Source organism: Oncorhynchus nerka, linkage group LG2, assembly GCF_034236695.1.
Source record: "Oncorhynchus nerka isolate Pitt River linkage group LG2, Oner_Uvic_2.0, whole genome shotgun sequence".
Classification (NCBI taxonomy): domain Eukaryota; kingdom Metazoa; phylum Chordata; class Actinopteri; order Salmoniformes; family Salmonidae; genus Oncorhynchus; species Oncorhynchus nerka.
Window position 1 is genome coordinate 27,859,274 of NC_088397.1, and position 21,899 is coordinate 27,881,172.

At 45.4% G+C, this 21,899-nt stretch overlaps 1 protein-coding gene across 1 annotated transcript in view; it reads right to left on the bottom strand.

Moving 5' to 3' along the window:
• Window positions 1-275: 275 nt before the first annotated feature.
• Window positions 276-21,899, bottom strand: part of LOC115133617 (zinc finger protein GLI2-like) — a 72,124-nt gene continuing 50,500 nt past the window's right edge. The window contains exons 6-14 of the mRNA XM_065025532.1: window positions 20,446-20,647; window positions 16,480-16,678; window positions 15,423-15,533; window positions 14,246-14,386; window positions 10,284-10,433; window positions 8,781-8,945; window positions 5,664-5,927; window positions 4,014-4,383; window positions 276-3,886 (exon numbers count right to left, since the gene is read on the bottom strand). Coding sequence (XP_064881604.1) covers window positions 1,494-3,886; window positions 4,014-4,383; window positions 5,664-5,927; window positions 8,781-8,945; window positions 10,284-10,433; window positions 14,246-14,386; window positions 15,423-15,533; window positions 16,480-16,678; window positions 20,446-20,647 — 3,995 coding nt within the window. The 3' untranslated portion in view covers window positions 276-1,493. The remainder of the gene's footprint in view (window positions 3,887-4,013; window positions 4,384-5,663; window positions 5,928-8,780; window positions 8,946-10,283; window positions 10,434-14,245; window positions 14,387-15,422; window positions 15,534-16,479; window positions 16,679-20,445; window positions 20,648-21,899) is intronic.

The following is a 21,899-nucleotide window of genomic DNA, read 5'->3' on the forward strand; positions in this document are numbered from 1 at the left end:
GTACTGGCTACTGTCTATTGTGTCGACTGTCTCCATGTTCAGTTTTGAACCAAGGAGTGGGAAATACAACAACGTACCATTTATATTGTGGCGGGGATTTCTGTACTTTACTTTTCTAGGTAAGTGTAACATGAATTTACAGGCCAATTTGAATTCAAATCGGCCTGGCACTGTATATGAGAGAGCTAAAACAACGCAACCTCATTTCAAACATGTCATATTCCACGAGAAAAAACACCCACGGTTTGAAATAACTCACCAGACAGCAATTCTGTAAAAAAAAAAAAAAAACAATATTGTATTTCATAAAAATGTACAAAATATATATACATATCCAACACAACAGAGTTGCATGGAAGTATACAAAAAAACTTTGATTCCTAATACTCTATGATATCTTATTATCGTCGTCATCATCAAGGACTGGAGAAAAAGTCATTTGACACTGAAAAGGAGGATCCTTTTTCCCTTTTCGATTTTATCCTAATTCATCACCAAGCGTTAATGGCAATGTTATCACCCCCAGAATACGTATCATATCAAGTATTTGCATATTCTTTTGAAATGGTTGCTTAATTCCAGTCACAACTTGTCCCCGACAATGAGACGTCACTGTTCATCTCAATAGTCCAACTCAACCAAACAGACAAATAAGACAATGGCTCATATCGAAGACACTGTATGGAAATAGACCTGACATGACTAAATAGATTAGAAATAGATTTCTTCTGACTCTATTGAATTATTTAATCATTTTTCTCCCATATTTTTTTTTTTTTTTTTTGCAATTTCACCGACAGAATGTTTTTTAATGAGTTTCAAATAAGATCTGAAAGAAAGAATCAAATCATTTTAGATCAAGTCATTTACACTATTTACATATATACGTGTGTCTTTAAGATCGAAAAATCACAAATCCGTATCATACAGAAGGACTTGGTTGCGTTTCAACGTGAACTGTGTCATATGCTCGTCTTGCATATTCTGCGGCATAGCCAGGCACTTGGTAAACTTGTTTTACTGCAGAACTGCACACTATCTCATGTACAACATTAACAGAATTGTGCTGTGGATTACATTATACTTACTTACTCATCTAAGGCAAAATATGGCTTCTCAATAGATATGAAATCGCCATATTAGCTTCATAATGATACTGTACAGGATAATACAATAAGTAGCACAAACATAGTGGTGTTTCAGCATGAAGTCTTCAGAATCTCAGAGGTTCCTTAGTCTCTGGTGGTCGTCAAAGTTCTCCAATGAGGTGCTTAGTGTTCAATCACATGGTCAGGAGGACCTCTGCAACAACTAGTAGGTCCCCCTCTTGTCATTCATACAGTCAGTTTAAACTCTTGGTGGTAGATATACTATCGTTCATAGAGCTTGGGTCACAATAGGTCATTTCTTTTAACATACGTCCTGGGCCAAATACACCAAGGTAGGTACCCTGGTTTTACCTGTGTCTGCCTTCAGTGTATTTGGGATCGTCCTTATGACATCATGTTGAGGAACTTGTTCTCTTCTGCAAGCGCGGTGAGCAGGGAGCTCATATCGCCGATGGCCATGTTGCTTCCCCCTGCAGGGAGGGGCAGGGAGGGCAGGGTGACAGAGTTCCGGGGGGTGGTGAGTCTGGAGGAGGTCTGGGACAGACTCTGGAGGATACTGGGGCTGATGGTGCCTGACATCAGGCTGGAGTGGTCCCCGTCATCCAGCATGGTGTCAAAGTCAATCTGGGGCTCCTCTGCCCCTGTCCCATTGGACGAGTCCACCGTACTGGAGACCTGGTTGCTTACTCCCGGTGAGGTCATGGCGGTCTCAGTGCTGTCTGAGGGACATTGAAGAACGTCCACTACTGATGATGCCATCATCTGCATGTTGACGTTTCCGTTTGGCTCAAACACGTGTATCTGTCCTGTGTAGTACATAACATTGCTGTCCTTGTTGTTGCCATTGCTGCAGTGATTGCCAATTGAGCTTTGTCGCTGCATTGTCATTGACCCTGAATGCTGTCTGCTTAGAGACTTAGGTTCTGTGGGTGGCCTTGGCTGGAGGAGTATTTGACCTCCATTTTGGATGGGATGCTGAACCTGGGACGCTATATTATACTTCTGTGAGATCATCCGTGAAGAATTCACACCGATATCCTTAAATGTGACTTGAGACAATTGACTCCCCCCTGGCTGTGCCCCCAGCCGGCTGTTCTGCTTCATGTCTACAGTGTGCACCGTCTGTTGTTGTTTACTGTTTTGGCTCAACATACCCAGAGTGCCACCAACTGCCATACTACTACAGGAGGACCGCTGGTTAGCGTTAGCGGTAGCATCGCTAGGACCAAGACCCTGGTTAAACCCATGCCCGAGACTCACTGGTTCATTGAGGTTAGCATTAGCGGGCTGCTGTTGCTGTAGGCTCTGTTGCTGGACACAGCTCAGCCTCGAGTCCGCCTTCTGCAGCTCTATGTATCTCCCCTGCTGGGCTGCATGAGCCAGGTTGTGGATCATCTGTGCAATGTGTTGGTTGGAGTTAAGATTCTGATTCTGGAACGAGACAAAGTTCTGTTTCTGTTGGACCATGGCGAGGTTTGGGTTGCTTCGACCGAACGCCAGCTGTTGACTTGGGTTGTGAAGAGCTTCCACAGTACCTGAGCTGACCTCGTTCCACTGCACCGGCATGGTGCTCGTCTTACTGGGTAAGGAGGGGAAAGATTGCTGCGGATGGCCTGAGCTTAGGGCACAGAAGAGGGGCATGGTTTGTGGTGCAGACGAGGGGTTCATATTCATATTGGTGTCCACCACAGCCATCCTTTGCTGGTGGTAAAACTGCTGTTGCTGCTGGGGGTTAGGGTTTATTGTGTTTCCATGGAAACCACATTGTGCTTGTCGGTTGTACCCGTTGGCACAGTCTGACTCTCCAGCTCCGCCCTGAGAGGTGATGTAGTGAACGACGTCATCCGGAAGTACCATCATCTCCTCCTCACTGTTGTTGCGACTACCGCTCATGTCGCCGGCCATGGTCTCCATGGCCACGTTCTCAGAGATGCTGGGCGGCCGGGGGCAGTAAGGGTATCGCTGCAGACTGCTGTCGGAGCGCGGCTGGTGGCTCTGGGGCGCCAGGTGGCGCCGCTCGGCTGCAGACGGGGCCTGGTTGGGCTGGGAGGCGTGTGGGTGGAGATTCTGCATGTTGCCCGTGCTGTTGTAGCGCTGCACCTGAGGCTGATGGGACAGCGGGTCCAGGGGCGGCGGTCGGGGGACGGGGTCGCTAGCCCGACGGGGAATGTTGGACGGAGCTTCGTGGGGCATCATGCTGCGGCCGTTATAGCCTCCCATATCGCCGCTGCAGCGCCTGGGAACACCACTGGGGGCAATGGGGTTGAAGGAGGAGTAACCAGACGACGAGTCTCCCTGGGAAGCATCCCTGTAGAGGGCCATGCAGGTCTTGAGACTCATCCTCTCCATGTTGGGTAGAGGTGTGGGTGGGGCTCCGCCTGTAGCCGCTGCATATTTAGCCTTGAGGTGGTAGTGCTGGGCAGGGGTGAGGCTGAGGTGACTGGGCAGCCCTCCCCCTCCTCCACTCTGGCTGGCGGTGCTGGACCTCCGGGACAGGTCTGTAGAGATGGGGTCGTAGGAGCCGGTGGAACTGATGTTGTGGTGGCGGTGGCCACTGAACGTGGAGGCGTCGCTGGAGCGGCGGCTGTAGTGGCAGGGGGAGATGCCAGAGGAGCGCCGGCTGATGTAGGCAGAGGAGACGGTGCTGGTGGCGCTGTCCCTGCGCTCCATCAGATGGTCCAGCTGGTCCAGGACAGTCACCTTACTGGAACACAGCTCACTGAGGCTGAGGAACGATCCAGGCCCACCATCCATATTTCCTCTCTCCAGAAGGGACCCTGAAGAGAAGAAAAATGGATTTCACACAGGAGAAATATAGTCTGAGTGGTTTTCTGAATGTACTGAATACTCAAAAAGGATAATTATGAGAACACTGGTTACTTCTTTCTTTTTACGGTCACTCACCGCTTACTGGTATGGGCGGTAGCTTGGTGTTCTGGACTGGAGGAGATGGATGATGATTAGCCCACTGGCAGGAGTCCCTCACCGTCTTCAGTTTCTCCTTCTTCAGGTGTTCTAGTCTGTGGATGTGGCTGAGGCCTAGGTGTTGACGGAGGTGGAGGCCCACCCCGACCCCTGCTGTCCCAGACCAGAGGCCAGAGAAGGAGGAGTCCATGAGGGGCCCTGAGGGGTCGTCCAGCCCAGTCAGGTCCCCCATGCTTCCCCCGCTGCTGTGGAGGGCCATCTCTACTCCACTGTCATGGTTGGTGGAACTGCCAAGTGGCGACGGCTCGCTGCTACATGACGACTGACCACCAGGGCTGGACTGATACATCTAGAGAGAGAGAGAGAGAGAGAGAGAGAGAGAGAGAGAGAGAGAGAGGAGAGGGAGGGAAGGAGAAAGAGCGAGAGAGAGAGAGAGAGAGAGAGAGAGAGAGAGAGAGAGAGAGAACATGTTTATAAACTATCTAAAAAGGAAAGGGATCGCCATCTAACGAAGAGAAAGTGGAACAGTGATAACAGAACAACATAAGGAGATGTACAGTGAATCATGCAAGTTCTTTTCTCCACAACTTTAATTGTGAATAACGAGTGTTGGTTGGGGTGGCTACAGATTACAGCTCCCTTAAGACCGTCTGTGAATTAGAAATGGGGGAGATGAAAGGATGCTTGAGTACGTGCTAAGCCAGCACAGAGGGCTATGAATCTATGGCTCTCCGGGTTGTTGGGTTCCCCAGTCCCTCTTTATGGTGTACAGTACGTGGGACTTAAAATTCTGTAATAACTATTATACACATTTTTGGACTGTGCTCCTTACTGGCTGTGGCTTGTCATACAGCAGTAGTGCATGAAATGATGAAAGATATTCTGTATTGAACTGAAGCTCAAACTGAAGCTGTGCTCACCTTAGTAATGTCTGTCCTTAAGGAAAAGTTAAAAGAGAAGAGAAATGGAAAGGAAATGTGCAGAGAGTGTTAAATAGGAAGGATAAAAGTTTGTTCGGTAAGATTTGCATGCCATTGTTAGTAGGGGCTCAGACTGAGAAAGTAGAAGGGCATTATCTGACTGCACAAATCTATAAAGTGGCTTAACCATAGATTGGGAGGCACACATTTTTTATTTAACAAGTCAGTTAACAACAAATTGTTATTTACAATGACGTCCTAGGAACAGTGGGTCAACTGCCTTGTTCAGGGGCAGAACGACAGCTTTTTACCATGGCAGCTTGTGGATTCGATCTAGCAACCTTCCGGTTACTGGCCCAAATCTTTAACCACTAGGCTACTTGCCGCCCCCGTATGGTAAACATAACCGTATGGTAAAACTGTCTGTTTCCTGAATTATACTTCTACTCCAAATGATCTCTCATTGGATGATAGCCTGCAACACCAAATGATCTCTCATTGGATGATAGCCTGCAACACCAAATGATCTCTCATTGGATGATAGCCTGCAACCCCAAATGATCTCTCATTGGATGACACGCTGCAACCCCAAATGATCTCTCATTGGATGATAGCCTGCAACCCCAAATGATCTCTCATTGGATGACACGCTGCAACCCCAATTGATCTCTCATTGGATGATAGACTGCAACACCAGATGATCACTTACCACAGAGTTCTCTGTCTTGATAGACGTGGCCTGGAGGTAGTCCTCCGTACCTCTCGAGGTGCTGTCCATTTTCTCCTCCATGCCCCGGCCTGTCTCGTTCTCTCCATTCTCTTTGGGTGGCATGGGTCTGCTGGGCGGCAGGTCGCTGCGCTGTTTCTTGGTGACGTGGGCCTCTGGTCCGTGGACTGTCTTCACGTGCTTCCTGAGAGAGCTGGGGTCCGTGTAACGCTTCGTACACCCGGGGACTTTACACACGTAGGGTTTCTGTGGACACAAGTGTATTTATTTCACCTTTATTTAGAAAGGTTATACTCAGAGAGATAAAATACATTACAATAGAGACATGTCATGTACATCTACAGTTGAAGTCAGAAGTTTACTTACACTTAGGTTGGAGTCATTAAAACTTGTTTTTCAACCACTCCACAAATTTCTTGTTAACAAACTATAGTTTTGGTCGGTTAGGACATCTACTTTGTGCATGACACAAGTAATTTTCCCAACAATTGTTTACAGACAGATTATTTCACTTATAATTCACTGTATCACAATTCCAGTGGTTCAGAGGTTTACATACACTAAGTTGACTGTGCCTTTAAACAGCTTGGAAAATTCCAGAAAATGATGTTATGGCTTTAGAAGCTTCTGATAGGCTAATTGACATCATTTGAGTCAATTCGAGGTGTACCTGTAGATGTATTTCAAGGCCTACCTTCAAACTCAATGCCTCTTTGCTTGACATCATGGGAAAATCAAAAGAAATCTGTACAAACAATAGTATTCAAGTATAAACACCATGGGACCACGCAGCTGTCATACCGCTCAGGAAGGAGACGCGTTCTGTCTCCTGGAGATGAACATACTTTGGTGAGAAAAGTGCAAATCAATCCCAGAACAACAGCAAAGGACCTTGTGAAGATGCTGGAGGAAACAGGTACAAAAGTATCTATATCCATAGTAAAACGAGTCCTATATCGACATAATCTGAGAGGTTGCTCAGCAAGGAAGAAGCCACTGCTCCAAAACCGCCATAAAAAAGGCAGATTACGGTTTGCAACTGCAGATGGGGACAATGATCATACTTTTTGAACAAATGTCCTCTGGTCTGATGAAACAAAAATAGAACTGTTTGGCGATAATGACCATCGTTATGTTTGGAGGAAAAAGGGGGAGGCTAACAAGCCGAAGAACACCATCCCAACCGTGAAGCACGGGGGTGGCAGCATCATGTTGTGGGGGTGCCTTGCTGCAGGAGGGACTGGTGCACTTCCAAAATAGATGGCATCATGAGGGAGAACAATTATGTGGATATATTGAAGCAACATCTCAAGACATCAGTCAGGAAGTTAAAGCTTGGTCGCAAATGGGTCTTCCAAATAGACAATGACCCAAAGCATACTTCCAAAGTTGTGGCAAAATGGCATAAGGACAACAAAGTCAAGGTATTGGAGTGGCCATCACAAAGCCCTGACCTCAATCCTATAGACAATTTGTGGGCAGAACTGAAAAAGCGTGTGGGAGCAAGGAGGCCTACAAACCTGACTCAGTTACACCAGCTCTGTCAGGAGGAATGGGCCAAAATGCACCCAATTTATTGTGGGAAGCTTGTGGAAAGCTCCCTGAAACGTTTGACACAATTTAAAGTGAAATGCTACCAAATACTAATTGAGTGTATGTAAACTTCTGACCCACGTTGAATGATTTTAAATCTTTTTAAGCTGAATTAAATCATTCTCTCTACTATTATTCTGGCATTTCACATTCTTAAAAGAAAGTGGTGATCCTAACTGACCTTAGACAGGGAATTTTTACTAGGATTGAATGTCAGGAATTGTTTAGAGTTTAAATGTATTTGGCTAAGGTGTATGTAAACTTCCAACTCCAACTGTATTTAATCTGAAGCGATTTACAGTTCAGTGAGTGTATACATTTAAATGTGGCCCCAGCGGGAAGCAAACCGACAACCCTGGCGTGGTTACCACCACACTCTTACCAAGTGAGCCACACAGGATCCAGAGGGAGATTAATATCATGCAGTTCATATTCTGTTTAATAACATTCAAATACATGACTGGGAATTAGAATATCCATCCCCTCCTACTTACTCAGATTAGCTGTGACTAGCAGTAGTTGTAAACACGCAATTAGAGTGTATAAATTATGTATGTAAGACCAGTGACTTGTTGGTTCTGCTTACAGCCACGGAGTATCACTAAGATTTATATGGTTTCCAGTAATAAAGTTAGTTATATTGGTGGGATGGATCCAGTCTTATTTTTCATCCCGAGGGGTAGTGTGTGTGTGTGTGTGTGTGTGTGTGTGTGTGTGTGTGTGTGTGTGTGTGTGTGTGTGTGTGAGTGTGTGTGTGTGTGTGTGTGTAGATCCATGGGATGCTGTGCTCTCCCCCTACACCTCCCTCCTCTATCTCCTGATGGATAGGCCAGTAGGAGGCTTGAAACGGTTCCAGGGTTCATTTTGTATTGGTGATCTGCAGGTGGTCTGGGTCTCCATTAGGGATGCCTACGCTTGATTCACACTAATCCGTTGTGGGGCTGCCACGCTCATTAGTTCTGTACATCATTATTTACTCATACACACGCCTGCATACACACACACACACACAAACACAAACACTTAGGAACACACGCACGGCCGTGGTTTAATGCGGCAAGTATAGACATCCAAGAACAATCACTGTGCGTGATGAGAAAAAGTCCACACATCTCATTTCAGCCTGAATATGTAAAAGGCTAGCAGACAACAGATTGAAGATATCTACGTCCGTTCTCATTTTCTTGATGCCACAATCTTTTGGCCCAGGACCTTACAGTAAGTCACAAAAGGTAGAAGAGTATTGATCCTATGGATGTCTGTCTAAGAGAATATCTAATGGGCTCTATAAGTGAGTCTGTCTGAAGTCTTGGCAGGGCAGAATGGAGCTGCAGTGCCGTGTAGTGTGGGAACGTGTCTGCATCCAAAATGGCACCCTATTGTCTGCATAGTGCGCAGTTTTTGACCAGGGCCCTGAAAGTAGTGCATTATGAAGGGAATATGGTGGTGTTTGGGAGGCTGCCCCAGTAGGACCTCAATGAAGTGTGTGTGTGCGCGCGTGCACACCTCGTTGGAGTGTGTGCGGTTCTGGTGCTTGGCTCTGTCCGAGGCGTTGGAGAAGGCTTTGTTGCATCCCTCGTGGTCACACACATATGGTTTTTCCCCGGTGTGAGATCGCAGGTGGGTCTTCAGATTCTCCAGGCGAGAATAGGCCTTACAGCAGCCCTCAAACTGCAAGAGAGAGAAAGGAAAACACCAAAGCAGTCAAACACAGGATCTTTGTACAGTTTATTTCACATCTATCCTTGTTTTCCATTTCCGTTTCATTTCTATAAAGATGTCCTTTGCAATTATTGTGTAATGAATGACACTCTGGTGTGGAGGCATGTGCAGCGCATTCAGAAAGTATTCAGACCCCTTGACTTTTTCCACATTTTGTTACATTACAGCCTCTCAGCTCCTCTTCCTGTTCGGGCGGCGCTCGCTCGGCGGTCTACTATCTGCCACCGATTCCCTTTTCTTTTTTCTGTTGGTTATGTCTTTATTGGTTTCACTTGTTTCGGGGTTATTGCAGGGCTATTTTAAGCCTGTTTGGGGGCTATTGAACATCCTGTTTCCATTGATCATCCTTGAGATGTTTCTACAACTTAATTGGGGTCCACCTGTGGGAAATTCAATTGATTGGACATGATTTAGAAAGGCACACACCTGTCTATATAAGGTCCCACAGTTGACATGGCTTGGCTTGTCCATAGAGCTCAGAGACAGGATTGTGTCGAGGCATAGATCTGGGGAAGGGTACCAAAAAATGTCTGCAGCATTGAAGGTCCCCAAGAACACAGTGTCACGTCTGCTCTCACGTTCCTGCCGGTTCATTGGGCTTCCATGCCCCAAACGGCTTGCCCAGCGCCCATGACTCGGCCGGTTCGCCCCTAGAAGGGGGTGTACTGTCACGTCTGCTCCCGTATACATTTGCAAAAATGTCAAAAAATCTGTTTTTGTTTTGTCATTATGGGGTATTGTGTGTAGATTGATGAGGGGGGGGAACTATTTGAATACATTTTAGAACAAGGCTGTATCGTAACAAAATGTGGAAAAAGTGAAGGAGTCTGAATATTTTCTGAATGCACTGTACATAGTCACCAATCCAAACTTCAGAAACAAATCTCCCCTTGACACCAGTGCATGATTTATGTGAAAAGTTAAGGATTTGGCCTGAAGAGAGAAAATCTTAGATGTTGTACATGAGGGACTTACAATACAGTACCGTAGAGGATATATCTAGGTCTTACTGTAAGAAGGACCCATTGCCCTTACATGATATAATGGTAATAACAGCTGGAACTACTAACATACACCCTACTAACCAGCTTAGGGACATCCTCTATGCGAATATGTAATGTAATCAAACTGTGAGCACATTTTTCCTTCTTTTCTAGAATGATCACGTGAAATATTGAGAAAAGCCCAAACGGCATTTCTATATTTGTGTGTGTGTGACGGTACACTCTGCAAATGTTTAGAGAGGCAAATGCGAAAGGCCGAGCCTGGCGACGATCAGTTACTCACGGTACACTTGTGTGGCTTCTCCCCCGTGTGTCTCCTCATGTGAACCACCAGCATGTACTGGGCCTTAAAAGGCTTCTGCTCCCTGGAACACTCATCCCAACGGCACACAAACTCCTTCTTCTCCCCGTGGATGTGGTCGTTGTTGATGTGCTGTGGGGGAGACATGCCCGGATGAGACTGGATCTCTACAGCCTGTGAGACTTGCGGACCTGTCCAGTAACCACCCCTAGCCCCTAAACACTTGTGTCGATCTAAGGGATTGGATAGGTGTAAAGCAACAGTCATTCGATTGTAGTAATTATTTTACATCAACATAAGTGCCTAAGGGGAAGGGGGCGGGGTTTTCTTTCTGTGCATGGCCTGCAACTTCTCCTGTTGTTAATAAGGTTTACATAATGTGGACATATTTTTGCATTACTCATCTTATATGTACAGTTGAAGTCGGAGGTTTACATACACCTTAGCCAAATACGTTTAAACTCAGTTTTCCACTATTCCTGACATTTAATCCTAGTAAAAATTCCCTGTCTTAGGTCAGTTAGTATCACCACTTTATTTTAAGAATGTGAAATGTCAGAATAATAGTAGAGAATTATTTATTTCAGCTTTTATTTTTTTCATCACATTCCCAGTGGGTCAGAAGTTTACATACACTCAATTAGTATTTGGTAGCATTGCCTTTAAATTGTTTAACTTGGGTCAAACGTTTCGGGGAGCCTTCCACAAGCTTCCCACAATAAATTGGGTGAATATAGCCTATCAGAAGCTACTAAATCCATGACATAATTTTCTGGAATTTTCCAAGCTGTTTAAAGGTACAGTCAACTTAGTGTATGTAAACTTCTGACCCACTGGAATTTTGATACAGTGAATTATAAGTGAAATAATCTGTCTGTAAACAATTGTTGGAAAAATGATTTGTGTCATGCACAAAGTAGATGTCCTAACCGACTTGCCAAAACTATAGTTTGTTAACTTGTAGAGTGGTTGAAAAACAAGTTTTAAATGACTCCAACCTTAGTGTATGTAAACTTCCGACTTCAACTGTGTATATGCCATATTCTATTCTACTGTATTTCAGTCTATGCCACTCCGACATTGCTTGTCCAAATATGATATATTCTTAGTTGCTTTACTTTAGATTTGTGTGTATTGTTGTGAAATTGATAGATATTACTGCACTGTCGGAGCTAGAAACACAAGCACTTCGCTACACCCGCAATAACGTGTACGTGACCAACACAATTAGTTTTGTTTTGATTGAGCGTTTCTCTCCCCACAGAAGTCCCTCTGAGGTTGTCTTTTTTTACTAGGCCTCTAGTTGTGTTCTGTTCTGTCTGTCATTGCATTTGTACTACTTCGAGAGAACACACTATCACCTGGAGACAGAGGTTTTCTCCGTGACAGAGGTCCGTTAGAACAAGTCCGTTTCAGCTTGTGACAGAGGCGGAGCAGCCATTTGCCTTTCGAAGAAATTAGGAGTAAAGCCATCAATCAAAGTTTGCCGGTAAACTTTCCGTTTTGTCAGACAGTGAAGAAAGACGACGTGATTGTGTTGGTGGGTACGCACTATTTGCAGTGTGGCTCCGTTAGTCTTTGATAGATGAGTTCCACTGGTCTACACTCTTTCCACAAGAGGGGTTCTACGGTTAGGGAAATGAAATCAGTCGTCAAACGGGCAAATGCTCTTTTGCTCCACTCTGTTTGTATGTGTCTAAAGGGGCAGCCTCTCAACACTATAATTTAATGGAATTGCCCCGTGACAGATTTCCAACTCTCTTATCCAAGATTGATGTGGCATCCCGCTGGCTGGCGTGCATAGCCTAGAACAAATGGGTCTGGACAGGAATTGTGCTCTTCCCTCATTAGGGCTGTAGTTTTTAAGTGCAGGGGCCCAGTGAGCGTGGGGGGATTACATCTCAAACACCACCGTTTCCTGGGATCCCTTGATGAGCACATCTGCAGAAATAGACCCAATACCCTGAGAACATCAGGAATTACTAACAACCAGGTAACCAATAGGAGGCGTGGGTTTCAACCATGCAAGCTTATAGAGCTAACAAGCATGTATGCATTCACACACACACACACACACACACACACACACACACACACACACACACACACACACACACACACACACACACACACACACACACACACACACACACACACACACTTCAGTGCCAAGGACCATCATTGTGGTAGCTACTCTCTCTACTTGTTAGTTTGATGTCTGGCCCATGATAATTAAGCCAAAGACACGGTTGAGCGTGCGTTGACTGCTCTCTCAGACAAGCAGCTCTTTGTCCGTAACTGCCTAACCTAAACCATCCTGGCCTATCATTAGGAAGGTGTTTGTGTGTGTGTGTGCCTATCATTTAGGAAGGATCTCCGAGAGGTTTAACGTTCAGCTGGAGTGTAACTGTTGGTGACTGAGGGAAACAATGAGGACAGATAATGGAGGCCTTAGTCTGAGCTCTGCGTCACAGTGCCCCCCCCCCTCTCTCTCTTCCTCTCTCTTTTATCTCTCTCTCTCTCTCTCTCTCTCTTCATCTTCTCTCTCTCTCACTCCCCCCCCTCTCTCTTTCTCTCTGCCACCCCTCTCTTTCTTTCTCTCTCAGTCTCTCTCTCCGTCTGTCCCCGTCTCTCTCTGCTTCAGTGACGGCCTGGAATGCCCCTGCTCGTCCAAAACCCTACATGCCAAAAAGTCCAATCGAGTAAAACAATCCCAGTCTCATGGAAGCTAAACACTTAGCGAAGCTTACTTTATGTGAACAACCAATGAATCATCTGACTCTCAGTATCTATCTGGAGGAACGCATAATAAAACAGGAGCCCAGTTGAAGTCCATTGACAAGCCTCAGTCTTAGAAAGCACTGAAATATGGACTCTTAAGGATGTTAGAGGTTACTGTGGAGACAGGGAAATCAGGGAGGGGTTAAGGGTTTAGTGTTCCTGGCTGGACGGCTTTATGTTGGGCTTCAGAGGTCAGAGGTTAGGGAGCACATATAGACCAAGAGGTCAGTGGGATTTATTCTGCACTTATTCCAGCTGCACTGAAAGGCAGACCTCCTCTCTCTCACCACACACTGATCAGATAGCGACCTTCCTCTGCTCTTGGCCCAGGGCCTGGTTTCTTCATTAGAACCACAGGTAATATACTTAGCCGTAAGGTGCTTTTAGGAAACCGGCTCCAGGTTGGTTGATTTAAAACAGGCAGGAACATTTTCTGAGCTAGTTAAAGATAAGGAAATTCCTGTCTGATGCCTGTCCCCTGTCCCGTGTCCCTGTCCCCTCCTGTCCCCCGTCCCCTCCTGTCCACCGTCCCCTCCTGTCCACCGTCCCCTCCTGTCCACCGTCCCCTCCTGTCCCCCGTCCCCTCCTGTCCACCGTCCCCTCCTGTGCACCGTCCCCTCCTGTCCCCCGTCCCCTCCTGTCCACCATCCCCTCCTGTCCCCCGTCCCCTCCTGTCCACCGTCCCCTCCTGTGCACCGTCCCCTCCTGTCCCCCGTCCCCTCCTGTCCCCGTCCCCTCCCCCACCGTCCCCTCCCGTCCCCCGTCCCCTCCTGTCCACCGTCCCTCCTGTCCCCGTCCCCTCCTGTCCACCGTCCCCTCCTGTCCCCCGTCCCCTCCTGTCCCCGTCCCCTCCCGTCCACCGTCCCCTCCCGTCCACCGTCCCCTCCTGTCCCCCGTCCCCTCCTGTCCACCGTCCCCTCCTGTCCCCCCGTCCCCTCCTGTCCCCCGTCCCCTCCTGTCCCACGTCCCCTCCTGTCCCCCGTCCCCTCCTGTCCACCGTCCCCTCCTGTCCCCCGTCCCCTCCTGTCCCCGTCCCCTCCTGTCCACCGTCCCCTCCTGTCCCCCGTCCCCTCCTGTCCACCGTCCCCTCCTGTCCACCGTCCCCTCCTGTCCCCCGTCCCCTCCTGTCCCCCGTCCCCTCCTGTCCCCCGTCCCCTCCTTACATGGACCAGTTGTTCCTGCGTGTCATACTCCTTGGAGCATCCTTCCCAGTGGCAGTTGGTCTCATACACCATCTCTGGCTCATGCTTGCATTCATCTTTATCCAAGTCCTCCTTCATGTCCAGCATCCCACCTAGATGATCCTGTTACGAGAAAAGAAAAGAGGAAGACTTTATAGTCCATTCTATCTTACTGTCTAGGAAATGTGTATTTCATTTTCATTTTAACCCAACACAAGCCATTAACACTATTAACTGTTACTGATGTGGGGAGGGGACACTCTGGCATTATCTGAGAGAGCCCAGATTGACTTGACTGGAGGAACAGACCGATGTGTTCATTTTGTTTCTGACCAGGCAGGGATTCGTTGACACGGCTAAGACAGATCCCAGGCCTGCAGGCCGTGTGACGTGCAGCACATCCCCTAGTCTCTTCTTTCCCTCTCCACAGCGCCAGCCTCCCACCCTTCCCTGCTCCAATGTGCTGACTGCAGCATGTTTATCTCTCCACCTCGCCACTATCTTCATCAATTCTACTGGCCCCAAGACGACTATGTACACCGCCATCCCCATGCATCAAACCTGCCTCTGAGTCCAAGAGGAGGGCTCCGCAAATTTGTCAAAAGAGAGAGAGAGAGAGAGAGAGAAAGAGAGAGCGAGGGAGAGAGAAAAAAAGCACCTCAGATGACAATAACGTGGGGCCAATATTTCATTGAAATGAAGTGCTGTGGCACAGTTTACAGCGGCCAGGGAGAAAAGAAGAGAGGGAGGAACAAACGAATGGATGCAAAGCTCTTATCACACAGAGTTTTTCTTCTTTCAGCCGTAGCAGAGAAAGAAACGGGGTCAGGGGACTGGCTGGTTCCCAGGGGTCTGTGTCAATTCAGGACAGAGGAGTATTTGGGCAGAGGAAAGGAAGTAAAGGAAACAGTTATTTTTTTCTTGATCAGTTGCAAAGGATTGATCGTTTTTTAATTTTTTAATTGAGGGCAATTAAAAAACGATCAATCCTTTGCAACTGATCAAGAAAAAAATAACTGTTTCCTTTACTTCCTTTCCTCTGCCCAAATACTCCTCTGTCCTGATCCTATCAGCCCGTACGTCTCACTTCCTGTACAGGGCAACAAAGTTCATCATGACAACTGATTTATAAAGTAGTAGATCCTAATCCCATTCTTACCGGAGAACATGGGGACAGTGGCCTCGGACACTCCACCTCTGTCTTCACCTTTGACCTCTTGGTGATCATGGGATTGACTGTACTGCTCACTGCCGAGTCCCCACTTGTGTTCTGGAGTAGAGGAGCGGAGAGAATAGGAGAGGAGACGAGATGAGAGGAGTGGAGAGAAGAAAAGAAAAGAGAAGAAAAGTTAGGGGTTAATACAGGGCTCGAGTCAAATAGACATTCATATATCAGAGTTGAGTCACCACAGAGACTAAACAATTTCAAGTGTTTTATGATGAGAGGGTGGAGTACAATATGAAAACATCCCATCCATCTACAGAGTGAGACCACTGCCCGGGGCTTCAGTGTAAACCTCAGGTGACTCCTGGAGAAACGAGAGTAGGCACACCCCACCACCTACACAGTTGATGCTTCACAATAAGCTGACATTGGCCGTATCTGACAGTTGACTTTAATAGTCATGCTAGACTGTGATTCTGGGATTGCACTAAACCACAGCAAAGTGTTCCTAATCAAAGGAAGACTTTGCTTCTCCTCAGCATCCCACTGTGTTTACTGTGGTCTGTAACAGAACCGTGGGGTTGGGATCGTGTGTGTTTGGAGAATGAGGGTTTAACGTCCCCAGTCCCCTTATTCATGGGTATGGAGTTTACCTTACGGAGGGGCATTTCAGTGAATGGTATGATAAGAACCACAGAGACGACCACAAACCACAGTGGATGTATACAATGGGATGAGGGAAAGGGACAGCAGTATTTATGTTTTAAATCATCTTAAAACAAGTTCACTGACAATGCAAACAAACAGAAGAAAATTGTACGGCTATAGATGTCATGCTGGTTTGATTTGAGCGTCCCACACACTACCAGGATTTCCAGAAGGCCACAGGGCAAGGCTCACATTTGGCGGTTATGGATAATGAGAAGATCTACCTCGTACCAGACAATTTAGGCACAGTTCAGGAAGAAGATTGACAAACTGGAGGACAAAGTCTACGCACATCAAAGCTGGTTTGCATACCACCGTTACCAAAGAAGAAGAGCAGTCTCACCTTTGACTGTGAGCCATTGTTGTGGTTGTGTGAGGCGGGGGGCAGAGAGGAGAGACCCAGGGCAGACTGGCGACTGGAGAAGGTGGGTGGGGGCTGGATGAGAGGGGGGGTGTGGCCGAACACACTCAGGCCTCTCTGCTGGGACAGGAGCTGCTGGTAGGCCATGGGGTTGATGTGATGGGGGAAGGTAAAGGACGGACTGGAACACAAGACATTAACGCACATGAGAGATGTGTCTCTTATCTCCAACTGTGACACAAAATTCCACTTTCAACCCAGGTAGCCTAGAGGTTAAGTCTCTTGGGCCAGTAACTGAAAGGCTGGTTTGAATCCCTGAGCCAACTAGGTGAAAAATATATCAATGTTCCCTTGAGTTAAGGCACTTAACCCTAATTGCTCCTGTAATTCAAGTGTCTGCTAAATGACTCAAATGTAACTCACACGTCACAAACCTTTCACCTGAACCCAATGTTAGTCATGTATAAGACTGTGGCAGCCGTGAAGTTCTGTCAGCTGGTGATTGTCAAGCAAATAACTGTCGGTCTCACGGTAATTGAACATGAATTAACATAAATACTTTTAGCATCTCCTGGCTTCCACACGCAGCCTACAAGCCACTGATGCAGACCTTTGGAACATCTACATTTTAAAATGTCTAATACACCCATGTAATATAGTGTACACCTTCACAATAAATCCATTATTTATTTTAGACAGGTCTAAAGAAACATGATATTATCAAGGAAAAGTAGTCTATTTCAGAAGAACAGAATAGCATACTCTGAGTTGTCCTGATGCTAGGCCCTGATGGCTCTGGGCTACACTAGTTCATTTAGCAGACAAGATTTGCTTAGAATTCCATAGCATTTTTTATATTATTTTATAGTATGAAGAATACAATTGAACATAGCTGAATAAAATAGAAATGATAGTTTCTCCAAACAATCTGAGGGAGTGCAAAAGTGGCTATTCTGTGTTGAGTTGTTAACAATGAAACAGGTCCTCCCATATGCTTAATTTAGAGTTACATTAGTTGTGATACAAACATTGGGCTTTATGTTTGGATTTTTAATACATTCTAAGGCTGCATGATGCAACTCTAATGATGATTTGAAAAAACTTGCATGAAAGGCATGAGCTCGGCTTTGTTTTTTTTACGCAGGTTGTACACACTTCATCAGTCTCTCGTTCACAATTTGACAAGAACTTGATAATGCCTTACATTTCCTGGCTGCATCACCTTTGTGTGGCCATAATGCCCCCTAACAAATCCATGCCTTTTGTGGCCGTTGTGCCGTTGGGCTGAATATAATAATTATAATCCCCTTCTCCCGGCTCCTTGCTGAAGCACCTCTCACTCACATGGCTCTCTGTCAAGTAATCAGGTCTTTCTCACAGGCTACAAGTGAAGACAGACACATCGGGGACTCAACTACGCGCGTCCTTATCCAATTCCGAGGCGCATATTGAAGATATTGGAAGAACTGTCCACATTTACTTTTCGTCAGCCTAACGAGTACTGAGTAGGCCTAACAAACAGCAAAAGCACTAGCCTATGTCAATCTACTATCCCCCATAGTACAAAAGTTTACATTCTATTCTGTGCGAGAAATAAATATTCCAAACATAGTCTTGGACATTAGCATAAAGAAACTGTTTAAGCAATGAGCATTATGCAACAGATGAGAACGTTAGCCTAAAAAAGGCAATTTCTTCACATTATAAGCGCAGCAATATGCACATGGCAGTAGGCTATAAGCGCGAATGTTCCATAGGCAGGAAAACACCATTCTCAAAAGTGTCCACAAATGCCATTATGCATGTAATGCTTTTATCATCAAGGTGCATTGTTATGGTGAAAATTATCTTCCCCAAACTTGAAACTATGCCAGTTAGGCTCTACACCCATTGTAAAGCGGATTCATGTGCTTCATTTTATGACGTTATTTGGCCACTTTAGTTGTGATACAATCTTTATCAAAATACAGTGCTTTGCGAAAGTATTCGGCCCCCTTGAACTTTGCGACCCTTTGCCACATTTCAGGCTTCAAACATAAAGATATAAAACTGTATTTTTTTGTGAAGAATCAACAAGTGGGACACAATCATGAAGTGGAACGACATTTATTGGATATTTCAAACTTTTTTAACAAATCAAAAACTGAAAAATTGGGCGTGCAAAATTATTCAGCCCCCTTAAGTTAATACTTTGTAGCGCCACCTTTTGCTGCGATTACAGCTGTAAGTCGCTTGGGGTATGTCTCTATCAGTTTTGTACATCGAGAGACTGAAATTTTTTCCCATTCCTCCTTGCAAAACAGCTCGAGCTCAGTGAGGTTGGATGGAGAGCATTTGTGAACAGCAGTTTCAGTTCTTTCCACAGATTCTCGATTGGATTCAGGTCTGGACTTTGACTTGGCCATTCTAACACCTGGATATGTTTATTTTTGAACCATTCCATTGTAGATTTTGCTTTATGTTTTGGATCATTGTCTTGTTGGAAGACAAATCTCCGTCCCAGTCTCAGGTCTTTTGCAGACTCCATCAGGTTTTCTTTCAGAATGGTCCTGTATTTGGCTCCATCCATCTTCCCATCAATTTTAACCATCTTCCCTGTCCCTGCTGAAGAAAAGCAGGCCCAAACCATGATGCTGCCACCACCATGTTTGACAGTGGGGATGGTGTGTTCAGGGTGATGAGCTGTGTTGCTTTTACGCCAAACATAACGTTTTGCATTGTTGCCAAAAAGTTCAATTTTGGTTTCATCTGACCAGAGCACCTTCTTCCACATGTTTGGTGTGTCTCCCAGGTGGCTTGTGGCAAACTTTAAACAACACTTTTTATGGATATCTTTAAGAAATGGCTCTCTTCTTGCCACTCTTCCATAAAGGCCAGATTTGTGCAATATACGACTGATTGTTGTCCTATGGACAGAGTCTCCCACCTCAGCTGTAGATCTCTGCAGTTCATCCAGAGTGATCATGGGCCTCTTGGCTGCATCTCTGATCAGTCTTCTCCTTGTATGAGCTGAAAGTTTAGAGGGACGGCCAGGTCTTGGTAGATTTGCAGTGGTCTGATATTCCTTCCATTTCAATATTATCGCCTGCACAGTGCTCCTTGGGATGTTTAAAGCTTGGGAAATATTTTTGTATCCAAATCCGGCTTTAAACTTCTTCACAACAGTATCTCGGACCTGCCTGGTGTGTTCCTTGTTCTTCATGATGCTCTCTGCGCTTTTAACGGACCTCTGAGACTATCACAGTGCAGGTGCATTTATACGGAGACTTGATTACACACAGGTGGATTGTATTTATCATCATTAGTCATTTAGGTCAACATTGGATCATTCAGAGATCCTCACTGAACTTCTGGAGAGAGTTTGCTGCACTGAAAGTAAAGGGGCTGAATAATTTTGCACGCCCAATTTTTCAGTTTTTGATTTGTTAAAAAAGTTTGAAATATCCAATAAATGTCGTTCCACTTCATGATTGTGTCCCACCCCACTTGTTGTTGATTCTTCACAAAAAAATACAGTTTTATATCTTTATGTTTGAAGCCTGAAATGTGGCAAAAGGTCGCAAAGTTCAAGGGGGCCGAATACTTTCGCAAGGCACTGTATATATATGTTTGAAGCCTGAAATGTGGCAAAAGGTCGCAAATTTCAAGGGGGCCGAATACTTTCGCAAGGCACTGTATATAGGATAGGCCTATGGGATAGGCCTTATGGGTCTCCCGGTCAGGACACAGCCTGAGATAAAAACCTGGGTCTGTAGTGACGCCTCTAGCACTGCGATGCAGTGCTTTAGACCACTGCGCCACTCCGGAGGCATGTATAACTTTATATGACTTAAATGGAGTTTATAATCATGTGACCAGTATATCAGTTAACCCTATCCAAACATCTTTATATCAATAGTTTGAGCAATCAGTTATTACTACATATTGACTAGTTACTGGCTAGGGTACCTGATGCCTCCAACAGAGAGGTGTCCGTAGGAGCTGCTGGCTGCAGAGCTGGAGCGTGAGTTGTTGATGTAGGCCACCAGAGAGTTGGGTGAGGTACGGATCATGGTCTGCAGGTCGATGCTGGCATCCGAGAGAGGAGAGATGGACAGGGCTCGCTTTCTGTTCAGCCTGGGGGTCAGTCTGGGACTGGAGAACCGTGACACTGTGGAAAAGAAAAACACACAGACATATACAGACCGTTAGTCTGACAACCTCTGAACTTCTCCTCTCAGCTGGGCATAGTTGCATTTGATTCACGTATGCAGAGACTTATTGTCATAGTTTGCATATACTGTATACATACGTACATGTGTGACGCACACAAAATGTATGGTCACATTTGTGTTTATGTATTGTTTCTTTGTATTGGGGAAGAATACTTTTACTGAATTGTCAGTCCTCCAAGGTTTCGCCATTGCTATGCGTTGATACTACTGTTGGCCAGTAGGGGGCAGTGAGACGTGTTCGCTTCGCACTGGAACTATATGCGATCCTGCACCTGTGTGTTCTAATAATCAGAGGTGGAAAAAGTACTAAATTGTCATACTTGAGTAAAAGTAAAGATACCTTAATAGAAAATGACTCAAGTAAAACTGAAAGTCACCCAGTCAAATACAACTTGATTCAAACTCTAAAAGTATCTGGTTTTAAATGTACAGTGGTGGAAAAAGTACTGAAGTGTCATACTTGAGTAGAAGTAAAAAGTAAACGCTATACATCAAATTCCTTATATTAAGCAAACCAGACGACAAGGTTTCCTTACTTGTATTTGTTTTTTGACAGCCAGTGGCACACTCCACCACTCAGACATCATTTACAAACTAAGCATTTGTGTTTAGTGAGTCTGCCAGATCAGAGGCAGTAGGGATGACCAGGGACGTTCTCTTGATAAGTCCGTGAATTGGATAATTTTCCTGTACTGCTAAGCATTTCAAATTGTAACGAGTACTTTTGGGTGTCAAGGAAAATGTATGGAGTAAAGAGTCCATTATTTTATTTAGGAAGGTAGTGAAGTAAAAGTAAAAGTTGCCAAAAATATAAATATTAATGTAAAGTACAGTTACCCCCCAAAAATGACTTAAGTAGTACTTTAAAGTATTTTTACTTAAGTACTTTACACCACTGTTCATTATTGAGAGAACCTTTGAAAGAGAAGCCACGTTCTCCTGTTTCATAATTTATCCTGTCAGTAAAGTGCAAAAATACACTGAATATCACAATATAGTTTTGTAACTTGTCCGTTGAAGTGAATGTAATGATTTTGAACAACATAGTAATTGTGTAACTTTGTACAACTTTGTACTAGATAGAAAACGCATGTTGAAGTGAAATGATGGCGGGGAATTCCTTTGGTCTAGAAGAAAACAAATAGTTAACTCCTGAACATTTTTATATAAAAAAAAGACACTCCTGAC